The following is a 16,331-nucleotide window of genomic DNA, read 5'->3' as shown; positions in this document are numbered from 1 at the left end:
TGTGTGAGGTGGCCATTAACTTCAATGGTGAATACTATAAGAAAACCTAGCAATATATAAAGGGTCACGCACTTGGACTAGTCTCTCACTCACATTTTACTTGCCTCTTTCCTTCCTTTCCTACTGAAAACCAAGCAAAAACAGCATAGCAGTTTACGATGGCAAGCCTCATTGCTCCAGACCACTTCTTTCCTCAGGACGATGCGGAAGCCCTCAGAAACGCATGCAAAGGTACTCTACTCTCTCTAACTATTTTTTAGCCAGTCTACACTGTCATATAAATTTAAAATCATACCGTTCAGATTCTTGAAATAAATTATGGAAAGACAGCCAACAAAAGTGTCTAAATGTGTTTCCAGCCCAATCCTGACCCCCGTATGTGTGTGTGTGTGTGTAGGGGTAGGAATGTCCCATGCTTCTTTTGTTTGGTCTTTGATTGTATGAATATTAACCTAGGTAAGTTGGCGATTTATTCAATTTTTCTTCTTACGAGTAGATCACATGTCTCTTGCTTAGATTTTAAGTTTGATCTCTCAAGTTTGGCCTAACTCATTCTAAGGGTAGAATAATTTTACGATCTAAAGTAATAATAATATTATTCATACCATGTTTTTATATCATATTTCTATACCACCTTAGGTGGCATTTTATATGGACAGCCACATCATTTGAAAAATTTGCAAAACCCAAGAAAATGAAGGAGAAAGACTTCTCGTATACCACAATCATCATTTAATTAACTAGTTTTTCTTAATTATTAGTTTATTAAATAATGAACTAAATTTAAAAATCTGATTAATCCAAATGATGTGGTTGTCCACATCAAATGCTATTTAAGATGATATGAAAATATGATACAAAAACATGGTACGAATAACATCTCTCCTAAGGTAATATTAGCAAAAAGAAAGAACAACTCCAAAATGGAAGAAATTATTAATTAAATGTCTTCTAAGTCCAGGAGAGATCATGTATATATATAAAGAATGTCGTATTATTAGAGATTGCCATTTTGCAACCACCTATTAGTGCCACACCAAATCCAACCAAAACTCACCTAAGCACAACCTCATTTGTGGATAATTAGTAGATATGCTAATTAATATATTCCTAAATACCACAATTTTAGTTGATTTCTTAATGTGAAAGATTTGCTATAAATATTATACATTGTAAGAGCAAGAGCACAAGACAGACACTAGTAAGAGAGGAGTCAAACCTAGAAAATTATCTCCAACAATGGCTACCCTAATTGCTCCTGAAAACTTCTCTCCCGACGACGATGCTGAAGTTCTTCGAAAATCTGTGAAAGGTTTAATCATTTTATTCAGCCATTTAATTCTTATTTTAATTTACATGCAGATGGTTAATTGTGTGTGTGTGTGTGTTTATTTTTTATTTTTTATTTTTTTTTTGAGAATTTATATATATGGTAATTTTAATGTATATTATTCATATTTTTGTGTACTGTGTAGGATGGGGGACCGATGAGAAGGCTATAATCTCAATACTGGGACATAGAAACGCAGCACAGAGAAAGCAAATCAGGCTTGCTTACGAGCAATCTTATCAGGAAGATCTTCTCAAGCGCCTTGAGTCCGAGCTCTCTGGGGATTTTGAGGTTTTTTCTCTCATACTTTCACCCTTAATCGATATTTACCATTACTATTTATTTATATTTTTGAAATATTCATAAGTCGAAAATAAATTAAATATTTTTGAAAATAAATATATGAAAAAATGTATCATGTTTTGATTGTTCTTGTGGGAACTGGATCTCCTCCGGGCTCAAATAAACCGAGCTTGCTAAGTAAAGGATTCGGTTTATTAAAATTTGATCTAACGGCTATAATTATTATAAGTTTTAGAGGACCATCTATTTGTAGCCGTTGGATTAAATTTTAACGGCCCAGATCCCTAACTCAGCAGACTCAGCTTTATTGGGTTTGGACGGGATTCGGTTCCGTTCTTGTGTATCACAAAACATGGAAATATCCGAAGCGTCCTTTTCCTACAAAGATATAGAAGAGGGTGGAAAGGAGAATATTATCATGATGAGAGCGACATTTGAAGGTTTCTAGAGAACAAATCAATGAGCTGTCAATAAATTATTAATTCCAAGTATTATTTTGTTTAAAATAACAATGACATAAAACACATATGGTCCTATCTCTATTAAAAAACGGTATTAATGTGGTACGAAAATATGGTAAGCATATTATTTATTAATATTAAGTAAATATTTTTTTGAGATTTTTGTTGTGGACCGAAATGTTTTGATGAGATTAAAAGGTACCACTTAAATACAAGAGTTTTGAACATTTCAGTCAATTCATCACTTTTGTATTAAATATATAGAATATAAAAGTTTTTGCCTCTCAAAACTCTCTACATGGATGAACTTACATGGTATTTACTTTCGAACTCAAATTTTTTATATTTTATATTTCACAACGTAATATTTTAAATTACGCTAAGCTATGAAAATGGGAATCCGAACTTTAGAATTGACCTAACTCACTTTCTGTTCAAATTTTCTGTATGAGTTATCTTAGTTTTGTATCTCTTGTTTGAGCAATTTTAGTTATGCCATATACTAAAACTATTTTCATTTGGGGATATGGCAAATGTAGAAAGCGGTGTACCGTTGGATCTTGGATCCTGCAGATCGAGATGCTGTTTTGGCTCATGTGGCCATCAAGAAATCTGAGTGTAACTACGATGTCATCATCGAGATTGCAACCATTCTATCTCCTGAAGAGCTCCTTGCGGTAAGGAAGGCTTACCAAGTTCGCTACAAGCACTCCTTGGAAGAAGACTTGGCTGCACACACCACTGGTGATATCCGCAAGGTACGACAAACATTATGAACGGCAAAGGATTTTTTTTGACAAATACTGTGACAAGTTATGTTATCGAACTATTAACTTGGATTACGTGATAGTCTACTTTACTAATGGACAACATAATAAGTTGGAGAATTTGCCATTGTTTGCCTCCTCTTTTTGGTATTAGGTGAACTCTTATTTTGGTATCTGTGTTTTTCTAGAATTGTGTTCCGAAAACTGTTAGAATAGAAGAATTGGTAATGGTGTTTGATGGTTTTTGGTCAATGTTACAGCTTTTGGTTGCTTTAGTGACTGCGTATCGTTATGATGGTTGTGAGATCAATGCAAAACTGGCCAATTCGGAAGCTGATATTCTTCATGATGCTATCAAAGACAAGGCTTTCAATCATGATGAAGTTATTAGGATCCTCAGTACTAGGAGCAAGACTCAACTCATGGCAACCTTTAACCGCTACCGAGATGACCATGGCACTTCCATCAGTAAGGTACGTATGAAGGCCTTATGTCGAAGTAAGAGCATCCAACCCAAAACTAATTACTTATAGAAACTTTTATCTACTAAGAGTCTAAGATTCAAGACTGCCGAGTTTGACCTCTAAGTTTTCTTCTTTTTATCACAGTGTTTGTTGGAAGAGGGTGGTGATGGTCTCCAGAAGGCACTGCATGTAGCCATCCGATGCCTCAATGACCCCAAGAAGTACTTTGAGAAGGTTCTTCGCAACGCAATCAAGAGGGTTGGAACTGATGAGGATGCTCTCACTCGTGTGATTGTGACGAGGGCCGAGAGGGACTTGAAAGACATCAAAGAGGTTTACTACAAGAAGAACAGCGTTCCTCTCGACCATGCTGTGGCCAAAGAAACTTCTGGGGATTACGAGGACTTCCTCCTTACTCTGCTGGGGAAGGAAGATTGAAAATCTTCGCTGGGCAAATTAGTATGATCAAGTGCTATGATTGCTTCTGTTTTTCTATTGAGTTTGATGACTATCTTTATTTTCCGTGTTTGTGTTTACTTGTGGTGTGACTTATCTACCTTACCCTTGTCTATGTTTGTCGGAGTTTAAGGTTTTTATCAAGACTTTTTGTTTTCGTTTCGAATGTTATGGAGTATTAATAAAAGATGTATGTCAGCTTTTTAATCAAGGGTTGGATTAAACAGAAGTTATATTTATAATCTAGCAACAAATTTCGATTAATAGCAAGCGAGGAAAGTAAAAAGATGTAATGAAATTTCAAAACTCCTATGCCTGATGATTAAATATAAGGAGAAATGGACATGCTGAGCAAAAATATATGGGTGTGAGTCGTGTGACTTCTATAAATAATGTTCGTCTTGTTCTGTTTTTAGTCCTGCACTGCACCAAACGCTTTACTAAATTAGTCTAGTTTAGTATAGTCTAAGTCAGTCCAACTTAATCCTTAAAGTTAGTCCAGTCCGAGATAATCCAATCTCCTTAGGACAAGCTAGCTTGGACTAGCTTAATTGGAATTATAATCCTATGTTTATGTTTGGTAAGGTCTTGTAAATGCGACTTGCCTCGACTACGAGGCCCTCCCTGCTTTGCTAAACCCAGATATCTTATCCCATACTTTCGCTTGGTATTAAGCAGGACTAAAAAGGAAATTGAGGTTGAGATCCATACCCTAGCTTTTGCTTGCTAACAGCGACATCCAGTCCTTGAGCTTCCTTCTTATTCTGCGGAGTCGTCACCATGGCCAACAGTCGAGGGTGCTCGTTCTTCATTTTTACCAAAAAAATCCCAGATGGCTAGCTTTACGGATAAACAAAAAATTTCTAGAAAATCCCTGGGCTTTGCTTTCTTCTTCTACCCATCTCTAAAAAACCCTTTTCTCTGTTTTAGGTAATGCTCAAAGCTTCTTTCTTTTTCGATCCTCACTTTGACCAACTCGCCGGAAAAAGAAAATCAAGAAATTGGGAAAGTCAATGGAGTCAGTCAAATAATTGATAGAGATGATGGTTGATTGGTTGTATAGATTATAGAGTTCAAAGGAAAGATGAGAAGTATCTGGGTTTTGTTGGAAAAAGAGAAAGAAAATGAGAGATGGGACGGAGCTAAAGAGGGAGAAGAGGAAAGAAGTTTCTAGAGAGGGGTACAATATTTAGGAAAGAAAGAAAGAAAAATGTTGAATTAATAATAAAATAGGGTAAATTACATAAAACTATCTTAACTATTGAGTTAGTCATAGTTTCATACTCCATCTTTAAAATATGTAAATGTCATACCTCATCTTACGAATTTATTATAATTTCATACATTCTGTCAGTTTGTTTGTCAATTCTTCCGTTAGATAGTGACATGGCTTGAGACGGAGTCTGCTCTCTATTAAAAAAAATTAATAAAATATTAAAAACTAAAAATAATAATTTTTAAATTTTTTTTTTGCATGGGGGACCCACCCCTTATCCCCTCACCCTTCTTCCCCATTCCCGTATTCCCCCAACCCAAAATCAGAATCACCCCAAACCCAGATCCCACCCACCTCAACATTTCCCCCCACCCTCCCCGACCACCAAATCGCCACCTTGGAAACAATCGAATCGAGTCGAACTTGAGAAGTAAATTGATGGATTTTTGAGATATGGCGTGAAAATCCAAGTGGGTTTCATTGGAAATCAAGGATTTGAGAGAGGTGAAAGTAGACTTGATGAATACGTGGTCTTTGAGCTGCTTGAGGGTTCGGGATCTACGAACGAGGAATGCACGGAAGTGGGTTTGAATCACTCAAGCGGCGGAGTCTCTCAGACAAGGGAAGTACGGAGAGTGAGAGCAATGCGAGGCAGAGGAGGAGTAGTGGTGGAGGGAGGATTTGAGGGCTTCAATGTGGGAAAAGAGGGAGAAGGTAGGTTGGTCTTGTGGTGGTTGTTGGCGGAAATGGTGTTTTGGGTGGTGGGCATTATGGGTCTGGAGAGGGTTTTTGGGGCGGATATTGTGGTGGGGAGAGTAGGGATCTGGTGGGGTGGATTGGAGGAGCTGAGAAGTGGGTCTATAACTGGTGGTGGTGTTGGTGGTGGCAGGTAGGGGTGGTGGGTTTGGGTGCAACAGCAGGTGTTGTAGGAGCTGATGCCGCAAATGGCAGTGGTGAGTGGGGGGGGGATGTTGGGGTGGGTGGAATCTGGATTTGGGGTGGTTCTGGTTTTGGGTTGGGAGAAGACGGGAGTAGGGAAGAAGGGTGAGGGGATAAGAGGTGGGTTCCCCATGCAAAAAAATAAAATAAATAAATAAATAAATATTTTATTATTTTAATTTTAAATATTTAATTAATTTTTTAATAGAGAGTGGGTCCCATCTTAAGCCATGTCACTATTTAACGGAAGAATTAACAGACAAACTGACGGAAGGTATGAAATTATAACAAATTTGTAAGATGAGGTATGACATTGACATTTTTTAAAGATGAGGTATGAAATTGCGACGTACACAATAGTTGAGGTAGTTTTATATAATTTACCCAATAAAATATTATTGGAAATGTATTAAATAATTTAATATTATAATTTGTTGATTAGGGTAGTCTAACTTAGGGTAATCTAAGCCAATCTAACTTAATCCTTAAAGCTACGAGCCTTAGGAAGAACTGGCTTGGACTGGCTTAACTGGGATTATAATCCTATGTTCGGTAAGGTCTTGTGCTACAATAAATGGGACTCGCCTAGACTACGAGGCCCTCCTCGCTTCGCTAAACCCTGATATTTTATCCCATACTTTTGCTTGGTATTAAACATGATTAAAAAGGAAATTGAGGTTAAGATCTAGACCCCAACTTTTGGTTGCTAACAGCGATACCCAGTCTTTGGGTTTCCTTCTTCTTCTGCGGAGTCATCACCGTGGCTAGCAGTCGGGGGTGGGGGTGCTTGTTCTTCATTTTTCCCAATTAAAACCCATATGGCTAACTTTGAGGACAGTTATGATTATTCAAAGACAAAATATCAGAAAAAGGTAACACCACACAATCTTATAAAAACATCCCATGCTTTCATTTTTTTATATGAACTCTCTCCTTTACCCCTATTTGATCTAAATTAAGATGAAAAAAACAAAAAAAAAATAGCCACACCCCCTTGTCAGCAGCCAACCACCGCAAGAAATCTGAGCAAAAAAACCAAACCCTCTCTCTCTGCCTGAGTGGGAAAGTTAGGGTGTTGGACGACAGACCTCCGTGTTACAGAAGGGTTGGATGGTGTTACCGACAACTTCCGTGATGGAGGTGATGTAGCTGAAGGGTTATTCAGTTGGATGAGTTGAGGTGATGGGTTGTTACCAACGACATGGGAGTTGTCGACAGTGCCAATGTCAACGATGGAGGTATTCAGAGATAGGTGTTGGTTAAATTGGGGTGTGTTTGCTTAACTTCTTTATTGGGGTGGGGGGGGGGGGGGGAGGGGGCGGCTTCAAGAAAGGGAAGTGTTATTGGCACTCCAAAAATCTCATTCTACACTCCTCGTAAATGTATTTTTCTTTCCAAATATAGAAAGTTTGGAACGTAGAATGTGATTTTTGGAGTATAATAATTCCCTTAAGAAAAGGAGGGACAACGTTGAAATTTTCGAGTAATCTTTTAGATGAGGGTGTTTTCATAAAAATATGCGGTGTCAATAAAAGAATCCTTAAAAAAAATAAGGAAATGACACATGGTGTCGGAAGTTAGGTTTACCGCCTTGTTTATCACTGGAGTACTGCCACACAATGTTCTGGTTATATTTATTCGTTTTCTAATTGTTTTGTTTTACAATAATCTTAATAAGTTACAAATCGAAAAAATATTCTAAAAGTTGATACAAAATCGTTGCAAAGTTGTCTTCAGCCCTATGGTCCTAAAACCTAATTTTTTTAAAAGAAAAAAAAAAAAAAAGAAGATAAAAATACTTATTTAAAGTCCAGTTTGGTTCTATACGACTTATTATTTCATAACTTGATTAAACTTCATAGCCCTACAACTCGTCTCTAATTCTAAACTATTAAATTTAAATTTACTTGATTCTTCAATATTTTATCATCCCAAGAAATATCTCAGCGAGATCGTAGTAACTTTAATAATATTTTTTTGATATATAATGAATTTATTATGAATTTTTAAAGATAAAAGCATAATAAAATAAATAAAATATCATGAGAATGAAGCCTGGTGGCACATGATTGGTAGCCTAGGCGGTGGCCTTACTCCATCCAGTTTCCACGAGTTTCATTCCTTTCATTTAGTTGTTTTATATTAAATATGTGAGTTGTAACCAAAGGTGAGCTTCATCTCTATTTTTTTATTTTTTATTTTTTTTTGAACAAAAGATATTATTTATACTAAAAAAAAAGATGTGGCTTACTCTTACAATGAGGTAGTAATAATGTGGTTCAAATTTATTTTTGACGAGAAACAAACCTAAGATCTTTTACTTGTAAATAAAAATTACTACTACCAAATCGTAGTATTAACCGGCAACTTCATCCTAAGACTACGCTATATGTCAGTTCAAGGAGAAGACCAAGTAATGGAAGGCCATCTGGCCCTGTTTTATCCGCACCCCTGTCGACAATCTGCAAACTTTCGTTCACAAAATGAATACAATCTTCATCTCTCTCTCTCTCTCTCTCTCTTTCTCTCTCTCTTCTCACCTGTTTCTACCCAACTTTGATCTGTTGCAAGAAACAAAAAACCCCGAATCCATGGCTTGTAAATAATTCAAACCAACAAGGTTTTCAGTTCTGCAAAAATGGTGGGGGTTTTCAGAAATGATAATATTAGGAAGATAAAATTTAGAGATAAAGTCTTCAGCCTAAATAATGTATCACTAATAGGAAGGAACACGTTCATCAACACTTAAGCAATAAATCAATTATTTATTTCTATGTCTTTTAATTTTTAAAATTTTATTTATAAATTTAGTCTCTTTACCATTATTCTTTCAAAAAAGAGAAAAAATCGAGAAAGAGCGAACACCAAACGCCGCCATCTAAAATTATTGTCTCGCCTCCTAAGAACCATTTGATATGACCAAGGGAACAATGAACCAATCTCAGGTATCTCACATATGTTTCTTTTCATCAAATCTGAGAGCCTTACTGTGCTACAGACAAAGTGTTTGATCAATGTCATTATAAAATATTGGAACTCGAATAGAAAAGAACTTGGGATTATTCATCACTGTAGCTGATTTCTTTTTGCAAAGTTGGAGTAAAGAGCTTGGAAAGAGAAATCAGCTTTACCCTGGATCCGTCCCTGAGTTGTTTCGCATCTCTTATCTCTAAGAAGTTGGCTAGGCTTGGGGCTTTTCTCAAACGTCTTGAATAGTCTGTAGCTTTCTTGTTTTTCTTATTTGTATATTTAATTGTAAATAGGGTTTCCAAACCCTGGATGTAAACTTCAACGTATTGTAAATATATGCAACCCAATGTTGACTGGTATATATCCATTGTTTGTACATGGTATCAGAGCCTTCTGAGTCCAATGACAACGATCCCAATTTTTTTACTCATCACTCTCAGCGATGTTTAATACCAACAACAACGCTTCCAATGCTGTCAACTCTACCAACCCTGCCCTCCAACCTCCAACCAATCCATTCTCTTCCCCCATTACCACCATTGTGAACATAAAACTTGACAGGACCAGCTAACCTTTGTGGTTAGCCCAGATTCTAGCCAACTCTTTAATTTAGTCGTTTCAAGGATTCATATGCTGTTCAAGGCCCAGTTGCAGTTATTGTTCTTGATCCACTAAGCACTAAGGGTTTGAAAACTTTGAGTTTGAATGATAAGAACAAAATAAAGGGTAAAGTGAATAGTACCAAGATTGATTTTTTAGTGTAAAAATTTGGTTTTTCGTTAAAATGAACAGTACCGTGGGCTTTTCGTTAAAACTCTCTTTTTTCAAATCCATATGTTCAATATTTGGTTCCATTTGTTAATTCCAGATCAAAATACAAATCAAGGTTACTTTGATCTTCTTCCAGTTTCTGATATTGTGCCAGTTCTAATTCCAATTGTCTCGTCTCGCCAAACTTAAGAATTTAGCTAGCCCACCCATAAAAAAATTTCTAACTACGCCATTGCTCAGTCCAATATTTTTTTTCTCTAAGTCGACGATGCATGTGGTTTATGTAAGTGTTTCCACAGACCTTTCCAACAACATACGCATCCCATTAAAAAAAATATGAAGGATTTTTTATGTTTTAAATGTTTAATTAGTCAATAATTTATTTTCTTTCTGGCACTCAATCAATAATAATTTCAAAGTTTTCAAAGTTAAAAAGACTACCTTTGAGATCCCATTACTTCTGACTTCTTGGAACTCAGCACATACAACAATGGCAAGAACTCGTTTCCTCTCGTTGACAACTTTGTTGTTGCTGCTATTCCAATACTGTTGTCTATACATACCTATCTTAATAACGGGTTCCGTAGCAGCACAAACCAACATCAGCACAGATCAATCTTCTCTTCTTGCCCTCAAATCCCATATCACCATTGATCCTCAAAACATCTTGACCACCAACTGGTCTACCTCCAATTCCGACGTTTGCAACTGGGTTGGCATTACTTGCGGTGCACGCCACCTTAGAGTGACAACCTTGAATCTCTCCTACATGGGTCTCACTGGCACCATCCCTCCCCACCTAGGCAACCTCTCATTTCTTGTTCAATTGGAATTCAGAAACAACAGTTTTGGTGGTACCTTGCCCCCGGAATTGTCTAATCTACGCAGGCTGAAGTTGATTAGCTTTGAATTCAATGACTTTGAAGGGACCATTCCATCATGGTTCGGGTTGTTATCTAAACTTCAAACCTTCAATTTGTATGGTAATCAATTTTCGGGTTCCATACCAAACGCTATCTTCAACTTATCTGCACTTCCAAGTACTCAATCTAAGAAGCAACCAGCTATCCGGTACGTACATACGAACCAATTACCATACAAGCTATCAGGTTCCATACCATGTATTTATCTGCTTGTTTTTTACTTTTTTTCCTTATTCCTTTTCAGCGGCCAATACATATTACAAACCCTATACTTTGATAGGTACCATACCAAGAGAAATCGAGAGGTTAACAGTGTTGCAAGAGATATTACTTGGAAATAACAATTTCAAAGGTATGACTCAATCAGCTTGTTGCCATGATTATATAACATACTCTGTTGGTTCATTTTTTAACTACGGGGGTCTACATATTTTACTTAAGTAACAGGTAGCATAGCAAGAGAAATTGGGAACTTAACCATGCTCAAGAATATATACCTTGACTTTAACATGTTTGAAGGTAGGAAAGACTCAGCTTTGTCATTTTTAAGTATTATTAGATTAATGCTGGTGAAATCACATTTTTTTAAACAATGCTCATTGTACCACATTTCTCATAGAAATAGGGTGCACTGATTAATACTAGTAGGTTTCATAGAGGTAATTAACACAATGTGGTACGCATAAATGTGACTTCCCCAGCATTTTTTGCATTATTATATTTGATATTTAATATTATATTGAAAACCTATATGTGATTTTTTTTTTCTTCAGAAATTCCAAACTTGATTGGCAGTAAAGATGAGGTGGAGAGGTTGTATGTGCAGGCTAATGCCCTAAAAGGCCCTATTCCTTTGACTGTCTTCAACATGTCCTCTTTGACAATTTTGGCTCTAAACAGAAACAACTTAAGTGGTAGTTTTCCAGACAATATATGCCAACATCTTCCAGGTATCCAGGTGTTAAATTTGGCTTACAACGAGTTTGATGGTCCACTTCCACACAAGTTATGGCAGTGCAAAGAGCTCCTTAGTTTGGTATTGGACTATAATAATTTCAGTGGAAGCATACCGAGAAGTATTGGAAACTTGACCCAGTTAACACGGCTTGGTTTTGGCAACAACACCTTAACGGGTACTTAATTGCCAAGTCCATTTATCTTAATTAGAGCAATTTATTTCCTTGTTCCAGTCATGATCAGCTATTTTTCAATGATAGGGGTGGGGTGCTGTTTTGAATTGTGAATGGTTCGAAACACTCAAATACAATAATTAATATTCAATTTAAAAAATAAATATTAAGTATTTAATTACTCAATTACTAACATATGGGCACACACAAAGTGTGTGAGAATTTTTTTTTTTGTTTTATTTTTGAAATAGAAGAAGAGAGAAAGAGAGTGATAAAGAATGTGGGAGTGAGAAGTTATTTATTTATTTATTTTCAATCGTGGTTCGAAATACTCAAATACAATAATTAATACTCAATTTAAAAAATAAATATCAAGTATTTAATTACTCAATTATAAGTCCATCTCACCTAACTAACGGATAGTATTTGGAGAGATCATTAGTGTGGAGTTACTTTTTGATTTTGTCCAATAATATTTCAGTTTTATTGTACAAAAAATACAATAAATATGTTATTTAATTTTTCTTTAGCTTTAAAAAGCATGGAATATGTGGCCTTTTTTTATTGATTCAAATCATAAAGTAAGTACTCATTAAAAAAATAATAAATATTTTATTTGATTTTTCTTTAGCTTTAAAAGCATTGAATATCTGGCATTTTTTAATTAAATTAAATCAGAAAGTAAGTAGTTTACAAAAAAAAATAATAATAATCAGAAAGTAAGTACATTAAGTACTCACTAGATTTCATAAGGGATGTGCTATCCACACACCTATTTTTACTTCTCACACATCCTTTGTTATTTTATATCCGTTGATCTTCTTCAATTCATCCTATCCGATTGCCGAAAATTAGAAGAATGTGTGAGAAGTAAAAAGAGGTGTATGGATATTACACCCTATTTCATAATTCCTAAACATAGCGTATCCTACCATCTTCTCTACATATGCACAATTCCTTGTCGTATTTTTATTTTCTTTTTAATGATCCAGTGAAACTGTGGAGTTAATATTATTTTAGGAATGCTAAGGCTAAATAATTGAACTTGTGTGCTAATACTAAATGTGGCAGGTACCATACCATATGAAATTGGCAATCTTCAAAGTCTACAGTATTTGTCACTGGATTTTAACAATCTCAACGGCCCCCTTCCATCCACAATCTTCAATATGTCAAAGATGACAGTACTTTCAGTTGTTGGTAATCAACTCTCAGGTAGCCTCCCAGCAGACATAGGCCTTGGAATTCCGAACCTACAAAGTATATATTTAGGAATGAATAAACTCAGCGGAGTCATTCCCAATTTTATCTCCAATGGTTCTAAGCTCAATCATGTAGACATTGTCGACAACTCATTTTCCGGGTTTATTCCTAACAAACTATGTGCCGTGGCAAACCTTGAGTATCTTAGCTTATACCAAAATAATTTGACGGTTGACACTTCAACTCCAGAAGCAAACTTCCTTTCTTGTTTAGGTAATCTTAGAAATCTTGGGGTACTCATCCTGGGGCGTAATCCTTTAAACGCGCCTCTTCCTATTTCTTTTCAGAATTACTCTACATCGCTTCAAAAAATTTCTTTAAGCGAAAGCAATTTGAAGGGTAGCATTCCCAATGATATTGGCAACTTGAGCAGCTTGATATCCTTAAACCTGGTATCCAATCAATTGAGCGGGTTAATTCCAACTTCTATAGGAAGACTAGGGAGTCTCCAAGGTTTGTATTTGGTTGATAACAAGTTGCAAGGATATATTCCCGATAAACTTTGTCAACTAAACCAACTTTCTGTATTACATTTGAGTCAGAATCAACTTTCTGGTTTTATACCTTCTTGCTTAGGTAATCTGTCTGCAAATCTTGGAATTCTATCATTAGCCTCCAATTTGTTGACTTCTACACTGCCATCTACATTGTGGGAACTACAACAAGTCTGGTTCTTTAACTTGTCATCAAATCTTCTAAATGGATCTCTGTCACAAGATATCGGCCAGTTGAAAGTTGTGTCATACATGGATCTATCAAGCAACAATTTATTTGGGGTTATACCAAGCAGCGTTGGGGATCTTCTAGGTTTAATTAGTCTCTCCTTGGCAGATAATAATTTTGAAGGCCCTATTCCCAGTTCATTAGGCAAAGTGGAAGGCCTGATACGGTTGGATTTATCCAAGAACAGTTTGTCTGAAGCAATTCCGAAGTCGCTAGGAGCACTCTTGAATCTGGAGTACCTGAATTTTTCTTTCAACCAACTCCAAGGGGAAATTCCAGAAGGCGGACCTTTCAAAAACATCTCGGCTCTATCATTTGTCTCGAATAAGGCGTTGTGTGGTGCAGCTCGATTCCATGTCCCACCATGCAAAAACAATACACTTCAACCAAATTCAAGGAAAGCTGGTTCATCCAACTTGAAATATATTATTCCAGCAATAATCATAGCAACAATATTCCTAGTAGCCTTTGTGTCGATATTTATACTGCACAGGAAAAGGAAAATTGAAGATGCAACAGAGGCTACCGTGTTACCTCAATCTCTTTGGAGAAGAGTTTCGCACCTGGAACTTCTAAGGGCGACAAATGGATTTAACGATAGAAACTTACTTGGAAGTGGGGGTTTTGGTTCAGTATATAAAGGGACACTCTCAGATGGGATAGATGTTGCAGTAAAGATTTTCGATTTGCAGCTAGAAGGGGCTTTCAAGAGTTTTGAGAGGGAATGTGAAACGCTAAGTAATATTCGGCACCGAAATCTTATCAAAATCATTAGCTGTTGCAGCCAATTGGATTTCAAAGCCTTGGTACTGAACTATATGCCTAATGGTAGCCTTGAGAAGTGGTTGTATTCTCATAACTCTTCTTTTAATATCCTAAATAGGTTGAATATAATGGTAGATGTTGCATTGGCATTGGAATATCTACACCATGGTTATTCAGTGCCTATTGTCCATTGTGATTTGAAGCCAGGCAATATCCTACTAGATGATGATATGGTTGCACATGTTGCGGATTTTGGCATTTCAAAACTCTTGGGTTTCGGGGATTCCATGACCCAAACCATGACCCTAGCCACAGTTGGGTATATGGCTCCAGGTGATCTACTTGCTAGTTTAGTGTCTTTCAATTTTAGAATCATGAAGAACTGGAACTTCTAACTTTCTTTGGTATATTAATATTGCAGAGTACGGGATGGATGGAATTGTTTCTACGCAAGGGGATGTGTACAGTTTTGGTATTGTAGTCATGGAAACATTCACAAAAATGAAGCCTACGAATGAAATGTTTGTTGAGGAAATGAATCTAAGGCAATGTGTTGCAAATTCACTGTCATCAGATGCAATAGCTGAAGTTGTGGATGCCAATTTACTTGTAACACAAGAGGAAGATCCTGACTTTGTGACTAAGATAGATTGCTTATCGTCCATTATGCGATTAGCTCTTGCTTGCTGTGCAGAGCTACCAGGCGAGAGAATAAACATGCAAGAAGCTGTAGCCACACTCAAAAAAATAAAAATCAAGTTTTTGCAGGATGCTGCAAGAAGTGTGCAGTTAAACCGTCCTCTTGTTCATGCTCTTTGATGGAGTTCTTAATGTATGGGTCCTCGTGTATGCTTTTTGATTCAGTTTCAGTCCTTATTTGATGCATTTGTATTTGAAACAATTTTATATTGGCTTGAAGTTTATAGTGGAGAGTCCAGACTGATTGATCAAACATTATTATTTCATCAAATGTCACCTAAGCACTAAAAGTTGTAGCTAGTAATTCATGTTGTCAAGGCAGAAAGAGAAACGAAGCCTTTTGAAGCAAGTATTAAACCAAAATTGTCTTCTTGATGAATCAAACCAAGCTTCTTGTCAAAGGAGAAAGCAAACCCACCCGTGAGTCCTAATGTGCAGTCGAGAAGAGACTAAGAAAAAAAGCCCGAGCATTTTCAGTACCATCACAAAATAAAAACAAGAAAAAATAGAAAAGCATGATTTGTTACATTTGCACGAGTAAACAATTTCCAATTCAAATGCTTTTTGTATGAATGATCTTTAAATTGGAATTAAGAATTTAACGATTTTGATTTTGAAATTTAAACGATAAAAAAAAAATGTTATTTACAAAGGGTGAACTATTCAATCAAATGAAATTGAACATATTTCCATGCCAAATATACATATCCTGAAATTTTGTGGGGCCTTGGTATTGTAACAAGAAACTCCATTGCTTAATTTATTTGCACAACTGTAGTTGAAAACCTTAATTCGTTTCCAAGTGTGGACACAGTTGTAGGACTCGATTCATGAACTCCAAAATAATGAGGCAAAATCAGATTAAATATCAATTTTAATATATGTATTAAGAAAATAAATATCAATTACCAAGCTCAAACCATTTTATTTGTGAGTCAAGACATTTTTAAGCATAGAAATATTTGTATTTTTTCCTCTATTACACATGACTCACAGACCACCGACTCCAGTGCTGGATTGTCATTGATGCCAAAATTATTTTCGAATCGCTAGAAAATGTCATGTCATGTTCAAGAATGACATAAAAAGTAGCAAGAGGTGCAACTTTCTCATCTTTAATTATATTTTTCGTATGAGTTTATTGTTGGTTT

At 36.1% G+C, this 16,331-nt stretch overlaps 2 protein-coding genes across 4 annotated transcripts; both read left to right on the top strand.

Annotated features, from left to right (window-relative positions):
- Positions 1-96: 96 nt before the first annotated feature.
- Positions 97-3,992, top strand: LOC137734852 (annexin-like protein RJ4). 3 transcript variants are annotated; one of them, XM_088696282.1, is made up of 6 exons: positions 122-230; positions 1,282-1,312; positions 1,476-1,621; positions 2,634-2,852; positions 3,122-3,334; positions 3,470-3,992. In XM_088696282.1, the coding sequence occupies exons 1-6, from the start codon at positions 159-161 to the stop codon at positions 3,761-3,763; spliced, it is 975 nt and encodes a 324-aa protein (XP_088552408.1). In that variant the 5' UTR covers positions 122-158; the 3' UTR covers positions 3,764-3,992. The 3 variants fall into 3 exon arrangements, with proteins under 3 accessions (XP_068330259.2, XP_088552408.1, XP_068330258.2); XM_068474158.2 differs by lacking the exon at positions 1,282-1,312 and having other exon boundaries at positions 97-231; XM_068474157.2 differs by lacking the exon at positions 122-230 and having other exon boundaries at positions 1,185-1,312.
- A 6,092-nt stretch (positions 3,993-10,084) lies between these two features.
- LOC137733209 (uncharacterized) lies at positions 10,085-15,475 on the top strand. The gene is made up of 6 exons (XM_088697189.1): positions 10,085-10,798; positions 10,845-10,952; positions 11,048-11,119; positions 11,374-11,733; positions 12,802-14,814; positions 14,903-15,475. Exons 1-6 carry the CDS (start codon positions 10,168-10,170, stop codon positions 15,298-15,300), a joined length of 3,582 nt encoding a protein of 1,193 aa, XP_088553315.1. The 5' UTR covers positions 10,085-10,167; the 3' UTR covers positions 15,301-15,475.
- The last annotated feature ends 856 nt before the right edge of the window (positions 15,476-16,331 follow it).

The sequence above is a fragment of the Pyrus communis genome, chromosome 7 (assembly GCF_041283825.1).
Source record: "Pyrus communis isolate YQ-2024b chromosome 7, ASM4128382v1, whole genome shotgun sequence".
In the NCBI taxonomy this organism is placed as follows: domain Eukaryota; kingdom Viridiplantae; phylum Streptophyta; class Magnoliopsida; order Rosales; family Rosaceae; genus Pyrus; species Pyrus communis.
This window is presented reverse-complemented; position numbering and strand designations above follow the sequence as displayed.

What these genes read in the sequence shown, in the direction of transcription:
- LOC137734852 (XM_088696282.1), top strand. Translation starts at nt 159, where the DNA reads ATGGCAAGCCTCATTGCTCCAGACCACTTCTTTCCTCAGGACGATGCG. An exon ending in CCCTCAGAAACGCATGCAAA is followed by an intron (nt 231 to 1,281) that starts GGTACTCTACTC and finishes TCTCCCGACGAC; the next exon opens with GATGCTGAAGTTCTTCGAAA. An exon ending in AGCTCTCTGGGGATTTTGAG is followed by an intron (nt 1,622 to 2,633) that starts GTTTTTTCTCTC and finishes TGGCAAATGTAG; the next exon opens with AAAGCGGTGTACCGTTGGAT.
- LOC137733209 (XM_088697189.1), top strand. Translation starts at nt 10,168, where the DNA reads ATGGCAAGAACTCGTTTCCTCTCGTTGACAACTTTGTTGTTGCTGCTA. An exon ending in GCTATCAGGTTCCATACCAT is followed by an intron (nt 10,799 to 10,844) that starts GTATTTATCTGC and finishes ATTCCTTTTCAG; the next exon opens with CGGCCAATACATATTACAAA. An exon ending in TGGCAACAACACCTTAACGG is followed by an intron (nt 11,734 to 12,801) that starts GTACTTAATTGC and finishes TAAATGTGGCAG; the next exon opens with GTACCATACCATATGAAATT.